Consider the following 27,364-nt stretch of genomic DNA (forward strand, 5'->3'; position numbering starts at 1 on the left):
TTCTGAAATTGAAAAAACCTCTTAATTGTAGTATATAAATACTTGATTATTTTTATATTATATACATTTTCCATTTCTGTAAGTTTACCTCCCCAGAGGAAGTAGTACTATGAGAATACTGCAAACACCATGATAAAAATAACAGAGCACTTTCAAGTAAGGTTATTTTGACCTTCAGTTGGTTTTCAGGTACCTAGTAAAGAATTTTGGCCAACATATATCCTAAAAAATATAGAGTATTACCATGTATATTTTAAACTAGATAATATCAAGGACAACTTCCACTTAATATCTTATCTTTACTCAGTACAGACAGCCTTATCAATTAACGGTTTAAGTAAAAAGATGCTCTGGTATAAATTAGACAATAAATATCATTTACACTAATGTGTTACATAGAGTATTTGGGAACAAAAAACAAAAATTTTCTCACAAAGAGCTTACAGTTGTAATCTGTAATTAAAAGGTGGCCACCAAGGACAGAATTGTACAGTAAGTTATATCAAACAAAAATAGATTTTAAAAATTGTGTACATACACATCTCTACATAAATAGATGGAGGTGTATTACAATGGAGATCAACAGAGAAATAAAAATTGTGTATTTATATATGCATATTAATAGAGTGATTAATTATATAACTCAGACTAGCAGAGGTTCTACTTCCACACTGAACCCTTCCCTCAACTTAATCTCTCACTTTACGTGGCTTCCTTTTTCTCTCTGCTTCCAGAAATATGTGAAGAGGGGCCCCCTAGCTTAAGGACATACCTCAGACTTGTTGGTCCTTAAAATTCTAATTTTAGTTACTACCTTTTACAATAAAGTTTATCAAAAATCAGATTATTTTTGGCTGCCTGAATTTTTGTTAGTGGTGAAAGATCTCTGACATGTGATTTGCGGCTGAGGAATGTGGCTCCCGGCCAGCATCTTAAGTGCGATCTTTCTGGCCCAAGCGTAGGCAGTTACAAAGGCTTTGCCTGGCACACCTCATCACATTGTATTTGGTGGGAGAAAGGTGCCCTCATCACATTGTATTTGGTGCACAGTTTGGAGGAATTGAATCTAGTACTCAGGTGCCCTGGCCAGCCATGCTCTTCTGCATATCTGCATTTATAGCCCAGGCAACTCCACTCAGGGGCCTCCTTTTAGGGGGCCTTAGGTGCCTCTCCTGAGACCACCTTATTCGAGGGTCTTGGAGACCACTTTTCTCCAGTATGACTCAGTATTCAGTACTTTTCTACTGCTAGCCCTTCCCTTCTCCCTCCCACTGTCTCTTGTCTGAAAAAAACCCTCAGGAACCTTTTGTTCAGAAGTCCCTAAGTAATGAGACAAAGCCTCACTTCTGCAGTGATACTTCTGACCCTTGCTCAAGTGCCATTCCTTGGGGAAAATGGAGCATTGATGGAGCAGGCACCTTCTCTCTGGCCTCTTGCTTATACTATAGCAGTAAATGAATAAAGACTTAATTATTACTTCCATTTTGGCTGCTGTTTAATTGGCCACTGTGACATCTGGCAGCTCAGCTCTCTCCAGCTCAGCTCTTAACAGTAGCTTTCCATGTTGTAATGGAAATAGCCCCTAAAAGTCATGCACATACTGATTGATGTTCAGACCTAGTACACTGCTTGCTTGTTATTCATTATCTCTCTGATTTATTTGAGATCCTTGTCAATCACCTCTTCCCATCACCCAAAAAGTCTTACAATTTGGAGCTCCTCATGACTATAGAAAGGGCATGATGACTAGAGTCAGACTGTTTTGAATTTTGAATCTGCTTTCTACCTCATATAAGTCACAAAGAATCTGTGGACCTTAATTCCCATGTATTTATTGTAATAAGGACATAATATCACTACTACTGATACTTCAAATAATGTTTTGAGGATTAAATATAAAATGTATGTTGTAATCCCTTTTGAAAATTCTACACAACCATAACTTTATGTACAAGAGTTTACTCCTAGTTCTGTAACTCTTCTCTCATTACTATCCTTCCTTTTTCCATTTCATTACAGAAGCCCTCTCCAAAATCAATCTTCAGGCTTTCTTCATGTTTCTCTCCATTACCTTCCTCTTAGGTCCCGATGAATGCAATATTCTATTTAAAATACCTAAAAATGTAATATTTCAGTAAAAAAAAGATCAAATTAAGCAATCCAGAATCTAAGGACTATCACATAGGAAAATCAACTCTAACTCTATGTTTTAATTTTAGAAAAGTTACTGTGAAATGATCTTATCATCTTAACAAAACACCATTTTACAAATAAATTTCAAGTATACTTTCTCCTTTCCTCCATGCCTGTCCTCTTAGGATATTTCTTTTTCTGTCATTCCTTTACAGCTGCTGCACAATATGTCTGATCATGAACAACATGTGTTTCAGAGATGCTCATCCTCTTTCTGGCGTAGTAGTGGTGATTCATCTCCCTGTCTCAATATTTCTTCCATCTCTGTCACTCCTATCAACTTGCCTGATTCCAGACTATCACTGGGACTGTTAATACCACCACCTTCTAAATGTGGCTTTCCCAAGCCAGTCAGTGAGAGCAGCATCCCAAGACCTCATGTAATTTGCTAAGCAGATAATTCTTTTTTATTATCCCACTTATTTTGTTTAAATTCTGCCAAAATGTGCTATTTGTAAAGTTATCAAAAATGTAGATGTATCTTGAGTCAATGTGATGTGATCTGGAGCCTTTGTGTGCCATTGTTGTTTTCTTTGATTACCTGATACAGAAAGTTTCAAGTAGAGGGTAGTGACAGTGTAGAAATTTACATACAGATACTTCAAAGGATCTATCAGATGTTGCAACTGGGAAATTAGATCATTGGTAAGAGCAATTTCAGCAGAGTTCAGTGCAAAAAGAACAAATCTAGATTGATAAGAGTTAAAGATAGAATGAAGTAAATCTTAGGACAGAAAGTGTAGTATCTCTTTCAAGGAGCTTAGCCTTGAAGGAAAAAGAAAAACAGAATAGAGGCTGGAAGATTAAAGAGGGACAGAGTAAATAAATTTTTGATTGATTTGTTTTGCTTTTAATGACAGCCAAGATTTTAGAATTTTTGTATCGTGAAAAAGAGTAGAGATATAGAAGTGAGAGGGGATACAGGAATGGGATAATTAGGGGAATGGTATTGCTGAGTAACAGTAAAGGGGTGAGGGGATACAATAAACAGATTGTTAAAGAAAGGGGGATGACAGCAATTTTCCTGCATGAAAAATAATGTACTAACAATTATTTTAGCTGAATAGCAAACCCATCATTCTCTACACACAATAAGCCTGATTTTTTCATCACCTGCACTACCTGTGAATCAGAAAATTAAATGTATTCTGAGAATTCTAATTTTAATATGAACCACTCGAAGCAATCTCTGTCCAAGTTCTCACAGGAAAAGCAAATTTTTCGCCACTATTCCCCGAAAATGGAAATTCTCTTTTATCCCTGATCAAATCAGATGGTTTTCAAAGGAGATTATACATATATACATATTGTTCCCTGTTTTACAAAGTGATGAATGTCTAATTTTGATATTACTTCTTGGCTACATTTTCATGAGATTTCATTTATCTTTCCCTATATGTGTTCAGTCCTGGCCCAGACTGTATCAGAAAACTCAATGATTTGGGCAGTACACTGGTGATTATTAATTTAGTTTATAAGATTGCTATTTATTACAGAAAACTTGATGAAATCTTTCAGGAGTAAAATGTACTGCAATGAATATCAGTTGGTTCCCATTGTTGATATAAATACAAACTAAAATATACTCTACTTTTGAGAATGCAAAAAAAAAATCAATTGCATTTGAATGTTTATATTTAAGAAGGCACGTCACTTATGTCTAATTATTCCAGTTTAAAATGTAATCTTATGCAGCGTATCTTACTGAAATCATATTTTTACATGAATAGTTTCTAATATATCTAATTCTCTGTTACAAGTAGCACTCATTTCTATATATCCCAAAAATTCACTGTATCTTTTATATTCATCTGGAATAATATTGTCACCATTTTTGCCATCATCTTTGAGAGCATTTTTGCAGAAATTTTCTATTGCTTTCTTCTAAATGAGCATTTATCATACTTAGTGGAACCATATGAAATTGCGAATACTTAACTATTTTTGGTCTACAAAATGGCAAATTCTTATGATGCAACTGAATTTGTTGTTTACATATATTTTATATGCATATGAAATATTTAGCATTACAATGTGTCTATATGAAATACTACCCTAATTCATTTATTTTCATTGCAGGCAGGCAGTATGACACCTAAGTCGCCCTCCACTGACATCTTTGATATGATTCCATTTTCTCCAATATCACACCAGTCTTCGATGCCTACTCGCAATGGCACACAGCCACCTCCACTACCTAGTAGATCTACTGAGATTAGTAAGCTTTCTCAACAAATCAAAGTTTCTTGTTATAGTTGCATACATTTTAAATATATAATTAAGACTTTGTGGGAAATTACATATCTTAACAACCTTACTTACAATTTTAATTATTAAAGTATTTTTATATTTGTATAAATTTCCATTAATTCTATTTTACTTTATAATTCAGACTACACTACTAATGACATCTCTGCTTGCAACTTTTACCTATTGTGTGAACAATTATGTTTTGGTGTATTACTTCATATTTAATTATATATCACTGTTTTGGGTTATATTTTTAATGTTTTACTTTAACTTTTAAAAATAACTGGTGGTAATTATATTAATCATTTTTTACATGTTTCATAGAGCTGGTTAAAATATTTTTGTTATCATAGGGTTTATGGATTTTTTGTTAAAAAATATATAAATTATATCATGATTTCTTAACCTTTTGTAAGGGTTTTTTCCTATCTAAAATGCTGTAAATTCATTGCTTTTCTGTTTTATCTTTTATATATCTGGAAGGAATATTAAAGTCTCTTTTTGATGAATTAGAAAACACCTATAAGCCTGTAAAATAAAAAGCAAGTTAGTTACTTGTAAAATACAATGAGGATACAGGCATTGGGTAAATGTTTCCATTCCAAATTGGAGAAATTGGCAAAGCGAAGGAGCCACAGGCCCCTTGCAAGTTTGAAACCCGGTGGGGCAGTCATTAAATCTTAAAGCTCCAAAATTATCTCATTTTACTCCATGTGTCACATCCAGGGCATGCTAATGCAAGGGATGGACCCCAAGGCCTTGGGCAGCTCCACCTCTGTGGCTCTGCAGGGTACAGCCCCCACAGCTGTTTTCACCGGCTGGCATTGAGTGACAGGCACACAGTGCAAGCTGTTGGTGGATCTACCATTCGGGGGTCTGAAAGACAGTGGCCCTCTTCTCACAGCTCCACTAGGCAGTGCCCCAGTGGGGACTCTGTGTGGGGGCTTTAACCCTACATTTCTCCTCTACATTGCCCTAGTAGAGGTTCTCCATGAGGGCTCTGCTCCTGCCACAGACTTCTGCCTGAACATTCAGGCATTTCCATACATCCTCTGAAATCTAGGCAGAGGCTCCCAAAGCTCAACTCTTGTCTTCTGTGCACCTGCAGGCCCAACACCACAGGGAAGCCACCAAGGCTTAGGGTTTTTACCCCATGAAGCAATGGCTTGAGCTGTATCTTGGCCCCTTTTAGCCATGGCTAGAGCTGGAGTGGCTGGGATGCAGGACATCAAGTCCTAAGGTTGCACAGAGCAGCAGGGCCCTGGCCTTGGCCCACGAAACCATTTTTTCCTCTTAGGCCTCTGGACCTTTGATGGGAGGGGCTGCCGCAGATGTCTGACATGTGCTGGTGACATCTTCCCCATTGTCTTGGCTATTAACATTCAGCTCCTTTTTACTTATGCAAATTTCTGCAGCAGGCTTGAATTTCTCCTCAGAAAATGGGTTTTCTTTTTCTACCACATAGTCGGGCTGCATATTTTCCAAACTTTTTGCTCTGCTTCCCTTTTAAACGTAAGTTCTAATTTCAAATTATTTCTTTGTGAATGCATATGACTGTATGCTTTTAGAAAAAGCCAGGTCACATCTTGAATGCTTTGCTGCTTAGAAATTTCTTCTGCCAGATACCCTAAATCATCTCTCTCAAGTTCAAAGTTCCACAGATCTCTAGGGCAGGGGTAAAACACTGCTAGTCTCTTTGCTGAAGTGTAACAAGAGTGCTCCAGTAACACCTTGATAGATTTTTCAATGTCTAAATATTCCTGAGTATCAAAGTTTGATAAATACAGACAGGGAAACAGAGATTATATAGACATAATCTATATAAGTGAGTCACTCCAAGTCACTTCTTGTCATTTTGTTTACTAAATTTTTACTTCGTTTTACAACGGGACATGTTTGAAGCAGAACCTTTTCACCAAATCTTCCCTTTCATTAATTCATTTTTTAACAAACACCTACTAGGTGAAAAACATTATTCAGTATGCTTATGGTGTAGTGGAAACCAGGACATTTCTCCAAAGAAAAGATCCTCTGAAATCTAAATTTTGATTGATTGCCTGAGCAACACTAAACTGACGAAAATAAATAACAGCAATAGTAATATTCATCAGTTATATATAAGGTAACAATAAATTCCCATTTGATTAGGATAGCCCTGGCGTATAGATTTTTACCCAGTATAACTATTGGAAATGCTCCTTTTAGTTTTAAAAGTATCTGTATTTGGATGATAAATTATATGTTCTCCTTATTTATACAATACCTGCAAGTACAAGGAGCTTGTAGGAATTTCACATTTATTAACTTATTTAATACAAGAATCTGGGAAAAAACATGAAAACTGGAAAAGTAAGACTCCTTCACAATGAGAATCACAGAGTGATTTTAGAGGATATGGCAGAAATCAAGTAGCATAAATATTATTTCTTACGTAGAATTGAATTTAGAGAATGTAAAGTTCTCTGCAAAATGAAGGTATGAATATGTTATAAATACTCATTTTCATATATAATGTAATGTTTTTCCAATTAAGGATACATTTGAATTGATTCAGAGGAAAGAAATTTCTTAAGAATTTTTTATTTTAAAAATCCCATAATAGGCCATAATCTATCAATTACAAACATCAATTTTAACTTTGATACTTCTTTAGTGATAAAAAAGTAGTGCATACTTTAGAACATACGTACAGAAAGCTTTTTTGACATTGCATTCCTGCTGCTTTTAAAAAAGAAATGTATTTCTGGGGTAGGAGGCATTTTTAAAGAAACTATCTCATTGTGACTATCTAGAAAGGTGACATTTCATACTACATGAGACAATGTGCTTTAACATTTTCTCTGGATAAAAGGAGAGATAAGAGTACATGAACTTTGAGTAGAGCTACTTACAAGTCTACTTAGTCCTACATATTGCTTTACTATTGTGTTGCAAGGCATCAATCAATGGAATTAGGGTAGTCTCAATGAGTAGTGCATTAATTTTAGCAAATTTAAATTGCTTCAATAAAATATAGGTGTTGTAACATACAATTATCAGCTCTTTGGTGAATTTGACATTAAGAAATCTTCACTAAAACACAGAAACCTCTCTAGATGATAATTCTTTATAATAAAACTTTTTAATATCATAAAATGGATCTTTTCTTCCTTGTTAATGTTTAACTGGTCTAAGGTCAGGAAAGCCCAACATACAGTGTAAGTGTGGGTTAGTGGATTATTTGATCATGTAAATATTCATTTATATAATCCTGCCTTTGAAATCTAACTAACTCCAGCTCACTTCTTGTTATTTCATTTACTAAATTATTTCCTTCCTTTCAGAACGGGACCTGTTTGGAGCAGAACCTTTTGACCCATTTAACTGTGGAGCAGCAGATTTCCCTCCAGATATTCAATCAAAATTAGATGAGATGCAGGTGACTATTTTGATAGACTGGCCCATAAATGATTTATTTCATTTTGATATGGGACAAAGAGAATGTTATGTACCAAAACTATGGTTTCCTTCAATTATTTTCGCTATAAAAACTCGCTTAAAATAATTACTTTAAAATAATAATGTACAGTTAGTCCTAAAAATACTCCTACATATGCTAAGGATAAGGTTGTTGGTTTTTTAAATGGTTCAATTTACAATGGCAATAAGATGGTTCATTTTTTAAATGCAAAATGGCATGGATTCTAATGGTTCATTGTTCTGAAATCTAGAGTTAAACAGTCACTGCATTAGATTTATAAGATTTGATCTCAGTCTTAACAATTATGAATTTGAAAATTGTAAATGGGTAGATGAAGGAAAATCTTTTTAAGATTGAAATTATTCTCTCTGAAAAGAAGCATTGTAGCTGTAGTTCATAACTTTTGGGCTTTTATTTAAAAAGCAAACACCCAGTGACAACTTCTTTAGGAATGTAGTTCAGTTGGGTTTTCATTTCTCTCTCTTCCTTTTACTTTTTTGTTCTAAATTGGTCTGAAGTTTACAGAAATTGGTTTTAAATGCTTTGCACTATGGGCCATGATTTAAAAATAGTCTTATAAACCCTAGAATAAAGTCTTCTCTTTATATTTGCCCTTTACATTTTGGTGAAGTTATTATATCCTATTTTTCATCAAAAAGTTTATTTATGGTAGAATCCAGACAGACACCAATTATATGAAGCTGATTGAGAAGAGACAATGAAGACACTAAAGTAAGGAGAAGGAGGTATTTTTGTTTATTAGTCTTGGGTTAATACATTAATTCTCTATGCCTCACTTCCTAGAAAAAACAATTATGGGTGAACACTGATCTATCACTGATAATTGCAATCCTTCTTAGAAAGTTAATTTAAATGCCCTTTTACTCATTTTTGACTGCAGCTGTGTAGCTATCTTATTTTCTAGGTAGTACATGAATTCATTATTGTTCTAGATGTAATAACATGCCTGAATTTAAAAGTTGAATTACTTAACATATGTCTTGAGGTTTTCAAAGAATCTATTAAAACAGTGTTTCTCAAGTTGAATGATTCTTAATCCCCTTTTACATAAAAATTGTTTCAGATCCTTAGTATTAACTTACAATTTTTAAATATTGACAAAAATGTTATAAACAACTTGTCCTTATAGTTTTTATAAAATTATGAATTCAAGAAATTATAAATTAAATGAAAGCCAAATTGCAACACCAATACAGGATGGATGATCTTATTTGGTTAAAGCTAAAACCACCTTATCAAATTTCTATTGATTTCAACATGTATTCTATCTGATGGCACAGATTTCCTAGTTCTTTTCTATATTTCAAACGCTATGAAACTTTCAAATGGCGCATGATAATTTAGCAAGAATGCTGTATTTCATATGAAATCAATTCCTTTCCTTTTACATTAGTTTTACCCATTGGACATGTACTATCTGGTACTAATGCTTTTGTAGTAAACAAAGAAATATTTATGTGGTAGTATTTATTCTCAAGGGTTGCACAGGTCATACAGAGTACTTCTCTAAGAATTTTTTAGATTTTCCCAAAAGGAAAAAAAATTATGGAGTTTTAAGGATAAGCCTCTATTTCCAGATTTTGTTGAAACCAAGTGTGAGACACAATGTATTGGGATGATTGAGTGATGGTGACACTCAATGTTAAACTGTGGTGTTTTTGCTTTTGCTGTTTCTAATATTTTCTTAATGTCTTTTTAAATTCTTTACTGCTTTCATGGTGGGTAGCGCCAGAGATGGTTGGTATATTATTTTTATAATAATTTTAAACAACTTACAGATTTTTAAAGCTGAAACCTTAAAATTTGCATGCTTTATTTAATAAAAATTCAAACAACAGCTTCATATGGGTATATCTGATAATTAGTTACGTTTAGAGAGGTTTTATAAACCACATTTTAAGATTATTTTTCAGTGACTTAGTCACTATTGCATTGTTCACTTCATTGTTTCCTTTCTTTTCTTTTTTTTTTGAGGCAGAGTCTCACTCTATCGCCCTACCCAAGCTGGAGTGCAGTGGCATGATCTTGGCTCACTGCAACCTCCACCGCCCAGGCTCAAGCAATCCTCCCTCCTCAGCTTCCTGAGTAGCTGAGACTACAAGTGTGCACTACCACGCGTGGCTAATTTTTGTATTTTTTGTTAAAAACAGGGTTTCATCATGTTGTCCAGACTGGGCTTGAACTGCTGGGCTCAAGCGATCTACCCACTTAGACCTCCCAAAGTGCTTGGACCACAGGCATGAGCCACCATACTTGGCCATGATTGTTTCTTTTAGTCCAATATTTACTTGCAAGGTCACTTTAACAAAAGTAAAATAATATTTTCTTCATCTAAAGTCTATGATGGCTTTTATTATTAATCGTGCTAGCCTAATGAATCTAATGCACACATTTAGCTACTATATCTTTGCATATGATATAAAAACTTAATATAGTACAATGGGTTGTGAACACCATATTGAGTTAATAAGCCTAGTGAGACATTTAGTTTTCATCTTTCATTTACAGAGTATTGTGACTAAGCTATTTTTAAGAGAATCGAATTATTAAGTTTGAAATCACAGAAACATCTCATGCATGTAAGCATTTATGCAGAAATGTTTGACCATATTTCAGTATAAGCAGTTAGAAAATTAAACATCTATTTGAAATCAATAATGTAGCTATTTGATTTGACATAATTTAAACTGTCCAGTACATGTCACCAACAGGAAAATAAGTGGAATAGTATTGATAGCCCACACTATCCACAAGTTCATGAAGGATGAAAGAATCATGTATGAGTGGTGTTAAGTCAGCTAGCTAGTACTCTGGGAGAAGATCAATGTACTGCTGAAACTTACAGCAAATGCCGAGATAAATTTCAGAAGTAATCAACATTTTAAAATATTTAAAATATTATTGAATATTCATCAGACTTTTGAATTGAAAAGAAAATTTTATAAGGAAAAGAAAAATACGGACATATAGTATCCAATTTTTTAAAATTTACTGTCTAAAAATATATAAATACATTACATATACATAATTAAAGCAATTAGACAAATGGCTAGGAAACTAAAGAATCAACAGATAAATAAAAAAGCACTAGTTCACAAAAGAAGACCACAAGTGGCTTACACATATGTAGACGTGTTCTGTCTAATCAAAGTAAACATATAAATCAAATAAAGAACTGTAATGCTATTTTAATCTAGCAGATTATTTTTTAAACTAATAATCAATCAATACAAGTGAAAGTGTGATAAAACAAGCACTGTAAATTGTTGGCAGTCCAGAGTTAGTTCAGAGGTAACTATGGCCTAGCAGTCCCTTTAAAGGGTAGCTTGTTATTAATACTTTTATTTCTGTTTGATATCAAAACTTTAAAGCAATCTATTCTGATGAAAAAATAAGTATGAATGTGTTCAATCTCTACGAATAAAAATACCTAGTCAACATTATTCATAATTTTAAAATGCTGAACGATTTTTTTTCAAATGCAACGTAAAATGCATTTTTACGATGGAAACAATCATAAAAATGAATAGCATTTTATATAGTCATAATAAATTAGTTTTGTGGGAATTTAAAATAATCAAGGTCTGCAAAGATGAAAAGAGGAAGATAGAAAACTATATATATGTAATATATTACTTACATAAGAAAATTATATGGCATAAATGTATATTCATATTATCATTAAAATCATTTTTAAAAATGTATAGATAGAAAAAAGACATACCTCAAAATGTAGTGGTTTTTCTTTCCTTGATATGCTTTTCTATTTCAAAATAAGAAAATTCATCAAAATCTTTCATATAAAAAGCATATGGTGAATAATACTTTAATTATTTAATCATTCTTTTGTGTGACATTAGCTTATGATAATTCCCATCACTACATAAGTAAATAAAGTCTCATTTTTATTAAGAAGTTTGAAGCTCAACAGGTGTGGGAAATTTTATCTGAGGAAGAAAGAAAATCAAGAAACCTTATAATATGTAAGGATCCTTAAAAAGTCAATATGGAGATAGATATTATTGTAAGTCATATACTAAGACTTTAATATTAAAATAGTGATTGACCTCTGTTTTACTTTGGCTGCTATTCTGCTTTTCCAATATTGATAACACATTGACAAATAGTATTTTCAGGGTAATTGAAGTGATACTGGTTTACTAGCAGAGTGAACTGATAAAATTTAAAAGTACCGTATGGTATCAAACATTTCCACATGTAACTCTCTTTCTATCTGTCATTATCTATCAATGTATCATCTATTTACCATTTGTAATATACCAGAAGATGACATAATATATAGATCTTCAGATATCCAAATAAAATAATTTTAAAGAAAAGTTTACTTACAGTATTTTAGTTTAAAATATTTATTTTTCTAAGTATTTGCTGGCTGTTTGAAAAATATAAATAAATATGGCAAAATGTATTTTGTGATAAGAACAGATTTTTAAAAAATAATGATAAGTAGTCTCATATTTACTCAACTAAATAAAGATTGTATTCCAAGTACTGGAAAGATATTTTGAAAAACTTTCACAATGATTACATCACTGTAATTGCTATATAGTAGTAGTCTCTGTGCTGTAGACATAAAGAAGAATATTCTTTGAACATTAATAACAAATAAAGTATGGCTTACAGCTTTGTAACTACCTTCCTCCTCTATATGATGATGTTTACATTGGATTTATAGAAAGATAAGAACATTTACATAATTATTCTAAATAAAAGTAATTTGGAGAGATGCAAAAAGATACCCAGTTAGCTAACATACAAGTAGATATAGTCAGTCCAATTAAATAAAACACCCAAAGCAGAGGTGAAAACCAATGGTTACCTTTAGGAGACATTTTGTTTTCTTTAGGAATACACTGCTATCTTTATATTATTTGCCAATAATGTGTTGCATGGCCACTCCAAATTACAAATTACCTTTCTGAAACATTTCAGTTCTGTTAGTAAGAAAATAAAGGTAGAGTATGTAGAGAGCACTACCACATTTGCTTCTACAAGGAGACCTACAATGTAACCTCCACTTTCATTGATCAGTGCAAGTCTGTGCTTTTCATCTTTTTGTAGGCCAATGTGTATAGATTTACAGGAAGGGGTAGGAATGGGGAGAGGTGGCAAGACTGGAGATGGCCCACAGTTCAATTATCTTATGCAATAAAAAAAAAAAGAGATTGGAGTGGAGAAGGATAGACTCCTATGCCATTATTTTAATTCAAAATCTTGGTGGAAAAACACTTTCATAGCAATTGTGTTCTTATACTCAATAAATCATAGACAACTTAACTTCTAAAATATGCAAGGAAGAGTAGGAGTGAAAGAAGCCAGTCCGCTACAATCAACAGCAAGGCTAGTAGGGGAAGTTTTCTCCATGGCAAAGTAATCTGCAGTTGTGTGTTCCACAGAGGATATGGCATTGCATTTAAAAGAAGTATTTTACCAGGGCTCTGGTCAGTGCTAACCAGGAAGAAAAGGTGAAAATCATCAGGCTATCTTGAACCTCTCATCAATTTGAAGTCTAACTATCTTAATAATATTTAAATTAATAATAATTTTTAAAGCTAACAGATTTCATTTACAATAGAATGATGTAGTAACTAGCCTTTTCTGAAAAAGAAACCTTTATCTTAATTTTATGTATTTTCTTCTGTCTCTCATGCATGCTAACCTCACATACATTTAAAACATTAAAGTGTTAATGGGTCTGAAAGAACTACCAGTGCTATACACCTATATAAAAATTTAGCAAGTCAACATTTGACATATAGTTATTTATTAGTTGATCAAAGCATGAATATTTCAACTTTAGTGCATAGTCTTTTTTATTCACTGATTTTATTTTGCTGTGAGCATTTCAGATATTAATTATTTTATTCTGTTTTACAGGAGGGGTTCAAAATGGGACTAACTCTTGAAGGCACAGTATTTTGTCTCGACCCGTTAGACAGTAGGTGCTGACATCAAGAACAAGAAATCCTGATTCATGTTAAATGTGTTTATATACACATGTCATTTATTATTACTTTAAGATAGGTATTATTCATGTGTCAATATGTTTTTGAATATTTTAATATTTTGAAAATGTTTTCAGTTAAATTTCCTCACCTTCACTATTGATCTGTAATTTTTATTTTAAAAACAGCTTACTGTAAAGTAGATCATACTTTTATGTTCCTTTCTGTTTCTACTGTAGATGAATTTGTAATTGAAAGACATATTATACAAATACCTGCCTTGTGTCTGAGTTCTATTTAGTTAGCATCTTGAAATTTGTATTCATTTTCCAGATGGCTAGTTTATTAATGATTTCCCAAAAGCCATACCTTAAAGATAACTTTTTAAATTCTGAAGAGACATGCCAATGTCAAACTAAACATGTTCTGTTTTTAAACCAACAAACATGTTACTATTCATTGGACAGATATCATTTTATGTATAAATACTGTTCACATCACTGGGAAAATGTAAACTTTAAACATAATGCCACAAGGTCACTAATTTCTAGCAGGTAAAATTATAAGGATATAAATTCCAATAATAAACCAAATGTATTTAGAGTATTTATTAGTAAATGCAAGGTGATGTTAGTTATGATCAGTTATACTCTAAATATTTAATTTGTTTTATAAAGGTAGTGAAAAAATGAAAATTTGCTATTTATTAAAAAACATTAAATTTCATTCCAAATGAGATAAGTGATATTACTATAACATCTAAGCATCATCTGATTTGATATTCCCTAAAAAACATTTGGAATATATGCTATCTATAGATTCAGTATCTATTACCCATGTTTACTTTACCAAATATATTTCTCCTCACTGCATAAGGACTACTCTTCTCATATTCTTTGATGAAGATATTTTTCACCAAAGTTTATTTTGTGATGCCCTCTTGGTTTTGATACTTTAAAATCTTTGGCACCCGTTCTATATGAATTATCAATATTTGGTAAATTCAATCTGTATTTGTTTTGTTAAAGTCAAAAATCTCATTTAAAAAAAAACCAGTTACTGCTCAGTTTAGTCTTGAACATGAGCAATAAAATTCTCTTGCATTTCATTCTTGATGTGCTGATGAACCTAGACTTTTAAAAATATTTGTTTCCTATACCTTTACCCTTTACCCAACAGACTAATTTGTACTCAGTAAAACAAAAATTTATGGTCAAAATTTCTAACTTGGTTCATCACATTATAAGATAAATAAATTAAATTAATGAAAATGTGACTTAGATTAGGGGTAGCCCTCAAAAATAGATTTATCATTTACTCATTGGAATTTTCTTCAAGTGTTAAAGGTACATTTTCACTAGGAAAAGAAATCAAATATGCTTATGCAATATATATTTGTGTGTTTTTCCTTAATGTTATATGGTATATATGAGCCTTCTTGTTTAGTTTCTTTTATCTGCTAAGTTTTACCTTAATTAGAGGGCAATATATGTTTCATAAAGAAGAGTCTTTATAATTTTGTTTGTCAGATAGTATTTTGGAATTTGTATAATAAGGATGTTTAGAAGCCATATAAGTGGCTTTTTTTAACAGATAGAATTTGTATTTTTATTGTACTTTAAAAAGATTTATGTAATAGGTATATATTTAGTGGCCATTTATTATCAATGGTAACACAATAGAGTACTAAGATGGTATTTGCACATTTAAGATATGTTACTTTACCATTTTTTAATGGTAATCAACTCTGCTACTGGCATGATGAAATAGTACATAACTGGTCATTAATTATGAACATTTATTTCTCCAGTGCGTTTTTATGAAGATCTGGTTGAAAATTGTATTTCTGTGTAAACTCAACGATATGTTTGGTTTTCCTGAAAATAAATGATTTTAAATAAATTAAATTGCATAATTCATTTGTTAATCTCTAATTAATATAGACACATTCTGAAGCTAATTATGTAACAGATTTTCTTGATCATAAATGGAGATAAAAGAAAAGGAGGGAGTAAGAGGGAAAGGCAAAGAAGAAATAAAGGGCTTTACCTTTAACTTCATTTCTTGCAGCCCACACACATTTTAGCTTTATGAGCAAATATCATTCAGTTGTGAAAACAGTGGACTGATCCTGCTGGTGAGAGAGGTCATGATTTGCTTCCTTTTACCAGAAGCATCTGGTGCAAAAACTGTATTATGTAAATATCAATTTCATAACTGGAGGCTTTTTTTAACTTAGCAGTAATGCAAAGGGTGTCTTGGCTGATAGTTTTATAAAGGTGGAACTTGATAATAGGATGTGGATTATGACTAAGAGTGCAATCATGAAGAAGTTTTGAATCAATTTAAAACATGATGTTAAGTATTTTATGGACATGGGACTCACACGCACAGCCTTTGAACACCAAGGAACAATTCATCAATTCATTCAATAAAATTCATTTATTACTCACTTTATATGAATAACATGTACTTTATGGGGTAAGAAAACATCTAGCAAGTTTGCTAACAGATGTGTTAGCAGGTGGCATTAAATTGACAGGATCTCTGATTTCAGTCAGTTTATTGTCATAAAGTAAAAGTATGGGAAGCATATAAGTGAATAAATAAAAGCGAATATGTATCACAACACCGTGTGAACCAAAAACTTCCTCAGGAACACTTGTATTTAAGTATGTTTAAGTCTGGGTACCTCGTACTAGCTGATGTCAGGTATCAGTCATCCAGTGTGAAGTTTATCAGAGCAGGCCAATGGCAAAAATTTTCTTCGTCTCTTTTTGTTCTTTTATTTTGGATTTGGATTTTTCTAAAAAAATTTAATAATATTATGGGAATGTATTTTCAGTAGGATTTCTGATAGATAATACGTTGCATTTCTAAATACTGATTTTTTTATTCGTTTTTATGTTACTTAGCATAACCCTGAAAAAACTGGCTGTTAATGTTTTTCTATTCCAGTGTTTCCACATATACTTCCAGATTCAATATTTACTCATGATTTTGGGCTTCATCCTCTGTTAAATTACTTGAAGAACCTTGGAGTCAGTTTTGACAACTGAATTTCAGACTCCACCTAAACTACACCCTGTATAGGGAACTTACAAATGTGATGGTCACAGTTGGAATTGCCCTTGGACCCCTGTGTCTCATGCAGAAAATGTCTTCTTCCTATATAACTTCAGACAAATATTTAAAATCTCGCCCTTCTAAGTGCATCTCACAAATTTGACACAAACCTTAATTCTAGTACGTTTATTTCATGTTTTGATCTTTTGTTGTTAAGGTCTGTGATAATCCACTAATGAAACTCCCTCCCTAAAAGCATAATTTCTCTAGAATTCCAAGTGGGATTTTCTTAATCTAGCAAGAACGCCACCTCCTAAAATCATTTATGGTCTATTTTCTTGCTTTCAAAATACAGTTTAAGAAATATGAACATTACATAAGTAGCAGACAGCATTGTCTTTCTCTGGATTCATTTTTTTCTGCTCTACTTCTTAGCTTCTAATCAATACTATGCCAATTCTAATGGCATACTTAAGAAGTAGTTGAGTCGAAAGGCTCATTTCTCATTTTTCTGACATTACATGATAAATTGAAATAACCAAATTTCTTATTTCTATATCATCATTAACACTGTGGTTTTTGTCAGTTAATAGTACCACGAAGACTATGTAACACAAATTTTGTAAAAATTTACTTCCTTTACCTTAGCTACATTTTTGGCATTCATTCAGATCTACATGCCAAATTCATTGAACCAAATCTTCTAGTTTCCAAGCAATTCTATAGACACCTTGGAATATTCATTAAGACTTTTAAAGGTTTGTATTTTCATTAAAGAAGGCCTGATTAGAAGCTATAGAAGTTGTCTTCTGAAAAGTATTTTCCAGTACCCACTGGAATAACAAAGTTCTCTGTGAAAGAGCACTCTGAAATCTCATAGTATTTTCTCAGTACCTTGGACATAATCAGCTTATGATAGTTAATATATTTTGTAAAAATCAATAACACATTGTCTAAGAAACAGCTTTTTGTATTTTTAATAAAGCATTTTTTAAAAAGCTTTGCTCTCCATTTTTCAAACATTTTGAAGGAAGGATTGCCTTGACATCCTTCCTCTTTGTTACCAAGCACAACACTTTGTCCATAAGCATTCATTAAAAGATTGCATATTTATTTAGATGCTTCTTGCTAATGATGTGAACTTAAATTTTGTATGTTCTCTTAGAAAAGAACAACATGCCTTCAAATAAATGTTGGGAGAAGATAACCACTATCTCATTTTCAATAAAATATTTATTATTATTTTAACTTCTACTGTAGCAATAATTTGCTAAATAAATCTCTTAGTAATTATTGAAGTTTGTCTAACAATCACCATAGAATCATAGACTAAGGAAGTCTGGCCCAATTGATAGAGGAAAAACAAAATAATGGTTACTTAGTGTCAAAGAGGCTATGAAGATTCAAACATGAATGTTATGTAATTAAGGGACAGGGCCTGTGCTCACAGGGTTGGAGAAGTATTTAAGCGTGTATATTAAGGAATGACAGCTAAAAACACAAACTGTAACTTTTCTTGAATCCCATATTGTGGTCACACAGTTTTTACTGGTTTGATGTATTTTTAAGTTCATATTTCTGTCCTTTTTATTGTCCTCTTATTTCAAATGAGCTTTCAGAAGAACATGTTGGGGTCCTTCCCAACTGCCTACTCCCTCCCCTCTGTCTGGCCAGGCTGTTATGTTCTAGTCTGTTCCAAAGGTCACTTGTTCCAGTTGAAATAGCTGTCTGGATGGCTTGGAACTAGTCCAGACACTGGTTCTTTCCTGCAAAGAAAGCAAAGATAGATGTTTGTTTCTTGGCTACATTTTGAAAGGAAAAAATAAAATAATTTTATGGCTGGACCATGCTTGAAAAAGATCATATAATTCTAGAACCCATTTAAAATTGTTATTATTTTCCAATATTTTGTGTCTATTTTTATTTTTTATATACTTTTCAAAATCAGTTGTTTAGTATCAGTATCATTAGATAAACAGGCAATTGTGTGTCAGAAGTATATACAGATAGATTTTGTTACATTTTAAATACTAATTTCTCTCTCACATACACACGCACTCCATTTAACTATTCAGTTCTTTATTTATCTTATTCTTAGTAGCTGCTTTAACTAAAGAAAAATAAACTTGAGTCAGGCTAGACAGTACAGGGAATGGAGGAGACAGGTAGTGAGGGGATACTCATAAATCTTCATAGATATCAACTTACCCACACTTGGCAAAGTGGCTGTGTGCACATATTTGACCTCTTCACTTTTCAGACAAGTTGAACCATTTTCGGGCCAGGGAGTACAAAGAATGATGCAGTTATCTGAAAAGTTGTTTCTACAGTGATTTCTCTTTAATCTCCCCTACTTCCCTCATAATGCCTGCAGTTTTTGTGTTTTCTACATAAAAGGAATTAAACAGAAAAATTGCTAAAAATAAGCTGGTTACTGTTTCATGACTTCCAGCCACCAATGGCAATTAGAAAAACAAATATTCCTTCCTTGGAATCACTTGAGTTCGTAAATTTCTAAACCATACAGCTCTTGAATTTTTAAGTAACTTTTAAAAAGATTCCCTACAATGAACAAAGCCTGATCTGTAGGGAACTGTTTAACTAAAATCGTTAATACTCTATGCTTTGATGTTACAACTTTGCTTACAGCATTAATTCAGCATTCTTTGACTTTGGGAAATTCATGTAATGGGGTTTTATGTCTGACATTCACAAGCATTAGCCATTCTTGGCATAAGGAAAGGAAGAAATTCCCCCAAATAAACCTAAGATTTAAAAAAACAATTATCAGAAGAATCATGTATTTTACATTCTTTAACTTGCCTACTAGTTGTAAATAAATATTGAATCAATGGCTTCTAAGTAAATAGTGTACCTGGCTCAGAATTAGAGATAATAGTAGTCTTGAAAAAAAGTACAGGAGCGATCACAAAACTGTTCTAGCCTTTGAATCTCCTTATTGTAGAAATATTTTATGTAAAATATTTCCCTTCATAACAATCAAAGTTGAATGCAGGGCAAAAGTATCATTCTCTCCTTTCTCAACCTTTCCTACTCCTAGGTACACATTTAAAGACAGACCTCAGCATATATTTACACTGGGAAAATGGAGCCTGTGTTTCTCTACAAAAGTATTAATGGCCTGCCACATTTTCAGGATGACTTCAAGATGAATAAGGTATGTCTCAAAAGAATTCCAAGGGTCCCCCTTTCCAAGTGAATATTAAACCTTGAAAATGCTGGAAAAAAAATTCTGAAACATACAAGATAATACTACATCGAAACACCAAAACACAGGTATTCTTACATGTACTCACATGGATAGAAATATTTAGATTCACAGAGAATTTGTCCTATACCTGGGTTTTTCAGGAACCTGCCTGTATGTGCTTAGGTTTTGTAATGTGTGTGAATATGAATATTAGAATACTTTCTTGAAAGATTCAAATAAAACTTGCCTTTGACATGTTGAGTAATACTCTTTGAATGGCCTTTTTGGTAAAGTTTTTCTTGTTTGTTGTACCTGTAAAGGAAGGGAAATGCAGAGAATATAAAAATCCTCAGCATGCCGTTAAATCTTCCAAAGGCAGCAATTGCCCTGTGCGTTTCTCATCATTTTGCATCCCTTAATCCTTAATCATAGAGCTGAAGCTGGAGAAAACAGCTGGCCCTGAAAACCACAAATGGGCTCAAATATTTATTATGTTATGCAAATTGATCAAAACTCTACAACTCTTTAGAAAATAATTTACAAAAAGAAAGAAACCTAAAACAGTACTTTCTTCTTAACAAACAGTTCAACTTTGTTTTGTTAAAGAAGCAATAAAGAATATCCATCTGATCAAATAAGATTTATTAAATAGTTTCTAGACAGAAAATAAAGTCAATGAGACCATGGAAAGCACATGAGTCATATGACCTAGTTGAGTTTATTTAGAACACACACACACTCACAAGAATTTGGGATTCCATCAAAACCAGATTGTTTCCCGCACTGTTCCCCGAATAAAAATTCGAAAGTCAAAGGAAAATTGGACAAAAATGTTCAAAAACGCTATGCACGAAAATTTCTAATAACAAACAAAACAAATGGGATGAAGAAAACACTGTGTTATACCATTTTGATTTTTATTAGTCTGTTCAATAGTATTTTTATTTCATATAAATAACTTGCATCAAATACCAGTGATCTTTTCCTTTAAGAATTAGCAGGAAAATTATAATAATGAATTCATTTTGAGTAGTAAAATGAAACAATGTAACTAGGATTTAAACAACGAGAGAGTTATTTTGGAATGTGCTTGCTCTTAAGAAAGGCCAACCAAGATTAAAATAAATGCATTAATTCATCATTGTTCTTCATGAGAATGAGCAATTTAAAGCAGAGAGAAACTTCAGCTCTGTTTCAAAAGGTCAGCTGTGATGGTATTCAAGGGGGAAACTGAAGTCACATTTTTAATACTTAAGACAGACGCTTAATGTTAAAAGACTTCTCTGATGAGATCCTTTTGTGCCAACTGCAGTCTATGCTCCTCAGAGGGTATACAGTGGAAGAAAAAAACAAGTAATTGTCCTTTACTAATCCTTTTAAGTGCTTCAACTGCACATACTCTGACGGGGCAATTGAAATGTCTGCACCCTGCTTACTTCTCCACTAGGACTATGCTCCCTTTCCAGTAAGAAGTCTCTCTCTCTCCATAAGTATATGCACAGAACTGAAGTTTTTAGAAATGTGATTTTGAATTTGCTCGAAGCCAAATATTAAAACGGCTTGGAGTATCCATTCTGAAAACAATTTAGACACACATTCTTTAAAAATTTCAATTCCTAAAGGAAAAATCATCAAAGGAAAATTGTATAAATAATGAATATATATTGGCAAGAATAGTGTTTATCCATGACTGCCAAAATTTAAGATTACTGATAGAGACTGTGGTATGTCTATGTGGCTAGAAAGATTATTGTCAGATGAACAATCTTTTCCATCCAGCACTCATCATAGAATATTCTTTGGTATATGTGAAACCACAAGTACATCAGTGGGAACTTAGTGCAGTAAGCTGGAAATACTGGAGTCAAACCACTAATCATGGCAGTCAGACTTCCCAGAATAAATTCATTGCAATAGAAGTTATGCCAACTACTTGAGTTAAAAATGTGGCTTTAAAAGTTACAGATCAGCATAATATAGAAGGGTTATTAGCAAACTACAGTAATGTGGTTTTAAAGTAGACAGTTTAAACAGCATTTCATAATTACATTTTTCTTAGATACAGGGTCTCAAACGAAAGACAGTTGGAAGCACCATCAGTTATATATTTAATCAAGCTGGGGTTTGCAGATGAATGTATCTATGCTGCCTAAGTGAATTTTGCTCATAAAATATGAAAACCTTTCATTGTGTAGAATATATGTCAGCATACATAGGTCACAAAACAGAAACATTTTTCTCATTGTAAACTACATAATTGTCCAGGAATTTTCATAAGTTAGTCTTAACTTTTTTGATACTTCATAATTGTGAATTAATATGACCTAGAGCCAAGGCAATTAGGAATATACAAAAGTGTGATTTTTTTAAGGTTTCTATTTAATATTTATAGCAATACTATAGACAAATTCAGGATGAAAGTCAGATAGGGTAACTATCTTTTAAACGTTTGTATGAACTTCAAATTTCAGACACAAACAAAAACTATAGTAAGGTACATTTTAAGTTGACATACAATCTCTGGTTGAGAATGACTATTATTTTAATGCTACTGCTTAACCATACTAATTGTTATAAATCCAGTACCAGTGTGTTTAACAAAGTATTTTCCTGAAGAGCAAGAAGTATGTATATCTTCACTAATTTGTAATGAGGTCTTTACATGTAACTTTTTTTAGTTTCCATGTACTTTTTCTCTTTCTGTGCGTGTGTGTTTTCATTAAACATATTTTTGTGTTATTTTTATAAAGAAAAATTTGCAAAATGATTTTCTCTTTATATATATATTTCTTAATGCTACACAAGGCTAATTTTCTATACATGATACTTTTAAAAAATTATTTTACTTATGTAAGGATGCTCTTTTTGATCACCTACTAATTTGGCTCTATATATGGGTTATTAATGCCAGGAAACTTTATGCATTATCTTTCACTGAGTTAATTTTGTGGAGCAGAAATAATCTGTTTGTCCTATGATGAAGGGATTTACTATCCTGCTCCCCCTCGAGGGTTTTTCACAATGTACATAAAATGATGTAAGTTATTTAACAGAAACTTCTGATTACCCATATCATGATTTTCATGCCCATAGATGCAATATTGCAGCATAAACATTTTTTCAGGTGAATAACCTGAAATCCACAATGTGTAGATATTTTCCTATTGAAATAAACAGTTCTGTTTCTCTAATATTCCACATTACTTTATAGACAAACACTTTTGACAGATGAAAATAAGAAAATAAAATTGTTTTTAAAATTGTCATGCTAAGAAATAGAAGGTAACATTTGTTTAAGTAGGTAATTAGCCAGTCTTGGTGGTGCATACCTGTAATCCCAGCTACTCAGGAGGCTGAGGCAGGAGAATCGTTTGAACCCAGGAGATGGAGGTTCCCATGAGCCAAGATCACACCATTCCACTCCAGCCTGGGAAACAAGAATGAAACTCCATCTCAAAAAATACACATAGGAAAAATATTTATTTAATAATTTTAAAAAATTATTAAAATCAAAGTTATTGTCAATATTAACCAATGAATACAAATGTTCTGTAAATTATAAATAATTGTAAAATACATGGTACTATTATTATTAAATTTAATGGACAATAGATTTCTCTACTGAGATTTAAAGTTTAGCCAAATATGAATTTTATTGTGTGACAGACTGTGGATTATGTTCTGTGTTAAATTTTTAAAAAACCTATAGATACTGTATGCTAACCCATATTCCTTTACTAGTTTTAACTTTGGTTCTCACTTCTTTTTACAGTAAAAATTACATTCAAGTACAGTGATAATAATGTGTTGAGTTTATCATAGTAATGAATGTTAAAATGTTCTGAAATTGAGTTTGAGGCAACTTACTTGGATTAACAAATCTCAGAAGAAAAAATATAAAATATTAGGACAGTGGCTATTCTTAATGATATTAGTCCTTTCTTAATTAAAACTTCCATGTTGTATAATAATATTTTGATAAAATTCAAAACGCTGAAAATTGCTGGTGAGGATGTGGAGCAACAGGTACTCTCACACGTGGGGATCAGAAAAAAAGAAACAAATCTGCTCTTTGGAAAATAGGCTGTTTGTAGGTTTTGGGAAGGAAATACATGAGATGAGTTTGGAGCATCATGTAGCGTCTGAAAATAAGAGATTGTTTTTAAAAAAAGAAACAGAAGAAATGATAGGATGATGAGGATATGTCAAAGAAACACAGGAGTCAACTGAGAGACCTTCCATTGTCTAAAGATGGAAAAATCTGGACAACAAAACACTAGTATTGGTTTATAACCAAAGTTTTAAAATAATAATCCATGAGTTCACATTGATAAAGAAGTGGTTGTATAAATAGAGGAGAAAAGGTACAACTCCATACAGAAGAATTCCAAATAATTTATGTGATACTTTTTGCTATCAACGAGGTGAAGCATGACTCATCACTCCTTAAGCATGGGCTATGTATAGACAATTCCAATACAATGTGAAAAGAGTACAATGCTAAGGGAAGAAAAAATTAACTTTGCAGTGGAGAAGCCTGATAAACTATCAATCCCAGTGATAGTATATGCTCATGATATGATGAAATGACACTTTACTTCTGAGGACTTCCTCTCCAATACCCATAAATCCAGGCTAATGATGAGAAAAAAAAAATGATCAGACACATCCCAACAGAAGAACATCCTGCAAAAAAGCTGACTAGTACTACTGAAAATTGTCAAAGCCATTAAAATCTAAGTTAGTCTGAGAAACTGTCACAGCAAAAAGGATCGTAAGAAGACATGATTACTAAATGTAATATGACATACTGATGGAATCCTGGAACAGGATAAGGAAATTAGGCAACATTAAGGAAATCTCAATAAATTATAGACTTTTGTCAATAATAATGATACATTAATATTAGTTCATTAATTGTGGCAAGTGCACTAAAAAAATACTAATAATAGGGGAAGATGTGTGTGGTATATGGGATCTCTGTACTATCTTTGTGATTTTTCTGTCAATCTAAAACTGTTCTGAAATTCCTGTTTATTTTATAAATATTACCAGCTACTTGAGAGATAAATGCTTGCCGATTACACTTGTTTTTTTTTAACACAGAACTCCAGACATTTTTAAAAATATAGCTACAAGAATAAGAAAATTAACTGGAGAAACACCCATTTTTCTTTAGGCCCACCACTAGAAGAAAAAGCATGTTTAGTCTAAAACCTGGAAGAGAACTGTAGATTCAGAAATATAGAAGTGGTAATGTGTCCGGAATTGGTGGGTTCTTGGTCTCACTGACTTCAAGAATGAAGCCACATACCCTCTCGGTGAGTGTTACAGCTCTTACGGTGGCGCATCTGGAGTTTGTTCCTTCTGATGTTCGGATGTGTTTGGAGTTTCTTCCTTCTGGTGGGTTCGCGTCTCGCTGGCTCACAAGTGAAGATGCAGACTTTCGCGGTGAGTGTTACAGCTGTTAAGGCGTTACAGCTCTTAAGGCAGCGCATCTGGAGTTGTTCATTCCTCCTGGTGAGCTCGTGGTCTCCCTGGCTTCAGGAGTGAAGCTGCAGACCTTTGCGGTGAGTGTTACAGCTCATAAAAGCAGTGTGGACCAAAACAGTGTGCACTAGCAAGAGTTACAGCACAAAGCAAAAGAACAAAGCTGCCACACTATGGAAGACGACCCCAGCAGGTTGCCACTGCTTGCTCCGGCAGCCTGCTTTTATTCTCTTATCTGGCCCCACCCACATCCTGCTGATTGGTAGAGCCCAGTGGTCTGTTTTGACAGGACGCTGATTGGTGCGTTTACAATCCCCCAGCTAGACACAAAGGTTCTCCAAAGCCCCACCAGACTAGCTAGATACAGAGTGTCCATTGCTGCATTCACAAACCCTGAGCTAGACACAGGGTGCTGATTGGTGTATTTACAATCCCTGAGCTAGACATAAAGGTTCTCCACCTCCCCACCAGACTCAGGAGCCCAGCTGGCTTCACCTAGTGGATCCTGCACCAGGGCTGCAGGTGGAGCTGCCTGCCAGTCCGGCACCGTGCGCCCGCACTCCTCAGCCCTTGGGTGGTCGATGGGACTGGACGCAGTGGAGCAGGGGGTGGCGCTCGTTGGGGAGGTTCGGGCGGCACAGGAGCCCATGGAGGGGGTGGGAGGCTCAGGCATGGCGGGCTGCAGGTCCCGAGCCCTGCCCCGCGGGAAGGCAGCTAAGGCCCGGTGAGAAATCGAGCGCAGCGCCGGTGGGCTGGCACTGCTGGGGGACCCAGTACACCCTCCGCAGCCGCTGGCCCGGGTGCTAAGCCCCTCATTGCCGGGGGCAGCAGTGCCCGCCGGCTGCTCTGAGTGCGGGGCCCGCCAAGCCCACGCCCACCCGGAACTCCAGCTGGCCCGCAAGCGCGGCGCGCAGCCTCGGTTCCGGCTCGCGCCTCTTCCTCCACACCTCCCCGCAAGCTGAGGGAGCCGGCTCCGGCCTTGGGCAGTCCAGAAAGGAGCTCCCACAGTGCAGCGGTGGGCTGAAAGGCGCCTCAAGTGCCGTCAAAGTGGGAGCCCAGGCAGAGGAAGCGCCGAGAGCGAGCGAGGGCTGTGAGGACTGCCAGCACGCTGTCACCTCCCGGTAATAATCAAATCATAGTTGAGTACACATTAATTTTATAGGAAGTCCATAGAAATACTAGATTGTTTAAAGTTGCAAAACATTACAAAATGATATTTTACAATACTATTTATTCCACAGATTCTATTTCAATTCAAGAGTAGTTTACTGTCTTCCAAGCACCTTGGGAAGTTAAATAAATAGATATGGTACTTAATATGCTTAAAGTCATGTACAGCAAAAGGCATTTATATACCATTGTGGGGTCATAGATTAAAAATGAAAAAAGTAAAGCTGCTAAAAGTAAGTGAATGAAATTTTATTCATTCACAGCAGATGCCACATAAATATTTTGAGTAGATCAATTTTATTTGTGCAGGGAAATATGAAACTATAAACTTAACACATTATATTTACCCTCAAGAAGATTTTAATTAAGTTGGGGATATCAGATTTTAGTACTTGAACAACTCAGGAGGAATCAATATAAGGGTCATGGAAAGGCCTTTTAATTTAGGTCACAGTGAATTCTACCTGTTGATTCTGTTGAGGAAACTACTTGAGGCAAGGCCAGGCAAGGATACCCTGTGTCAACAAATGACCCCCT

At 33.7% G+C, this 27,364-nt stretch overlaps 1 protein-coding gene and 1 long non-coding RNA gene across 34 annotated transcripts in view; one reads left to right on the forward strand and one right to left on the reverse strand.

The window, feature by feature from the left end:
- GULP1 (GULP PTB domain containing engulfment adaptor 1) overlaps positions 1-15,792 on the forward strand; it is a 304,220-nt gene extending 288,428 nt beyond the window's left edge. For 16 of the 33 annotated variants that reach the window (XM_004032940.5, XM_055380374.2, XM_063695045.1 and 13 more), the window contains 3 exons: positions 4,273-4,411; positions 7,767-7,861; positions 13,823-15,792. In XM_004032940.5, the coding sequence (XP_004032988.1) occupies positions 4,273-4,411; positions 7,767-7,861; positions 13,823-13,894 (306 nt within the window). In that variant the 3' untranslated portion in view covers positions 13,895-15,792. Of the gene's footprint in view, positions 1-2,348; positions 2,574-4,272; positions 4,412-7,766; positions 8,507-8,562; positions 9,010-13,822 lie in introns of those variants that run through there. The other 17 variants (XM_055380365.2, XM_055380362.2, XM_055380361.2 and 14 more) reach the window with 6 other exon arrangements.
- Positions 15,793-16,368: 576 nt separating this feature from the next.
- On the reverse strand, positions 16,369-26,543 carry LOC129532145 (uncharacterized). Its single transcript, XR_008677779.2, has 4 exons — positions 25,482-26,543; positions 23,497-23,594; positions 19,165-20,479; positions 16,369-18,722 (listed from the first exon to the last, which is right to left on the reverse strand). It is a non-coding gene; the product is annotated as an uncharacterized lncRNA (long non-coding RNA).
- Positions 26,544-27,364: the final 821 nt, after the last annotated feature.

Source organism: Gorilla gorilla, chromosome 11 (genome assembly GCF_029281585.2).
Source record: "Gorilla gorilla gorilla isolate KB3781 chromosome 11, NHGRI_mGorGor1-v2.1_pri, whole genome shotgun sequence".
In the NCBI taxonomy this organism is placed as follows: domain Eukaryota; kingdom Metazoa; phylum Chordata; class Mammalia; order Primates; family Hominidae; genus Gorilla; species Gorilla gorilla.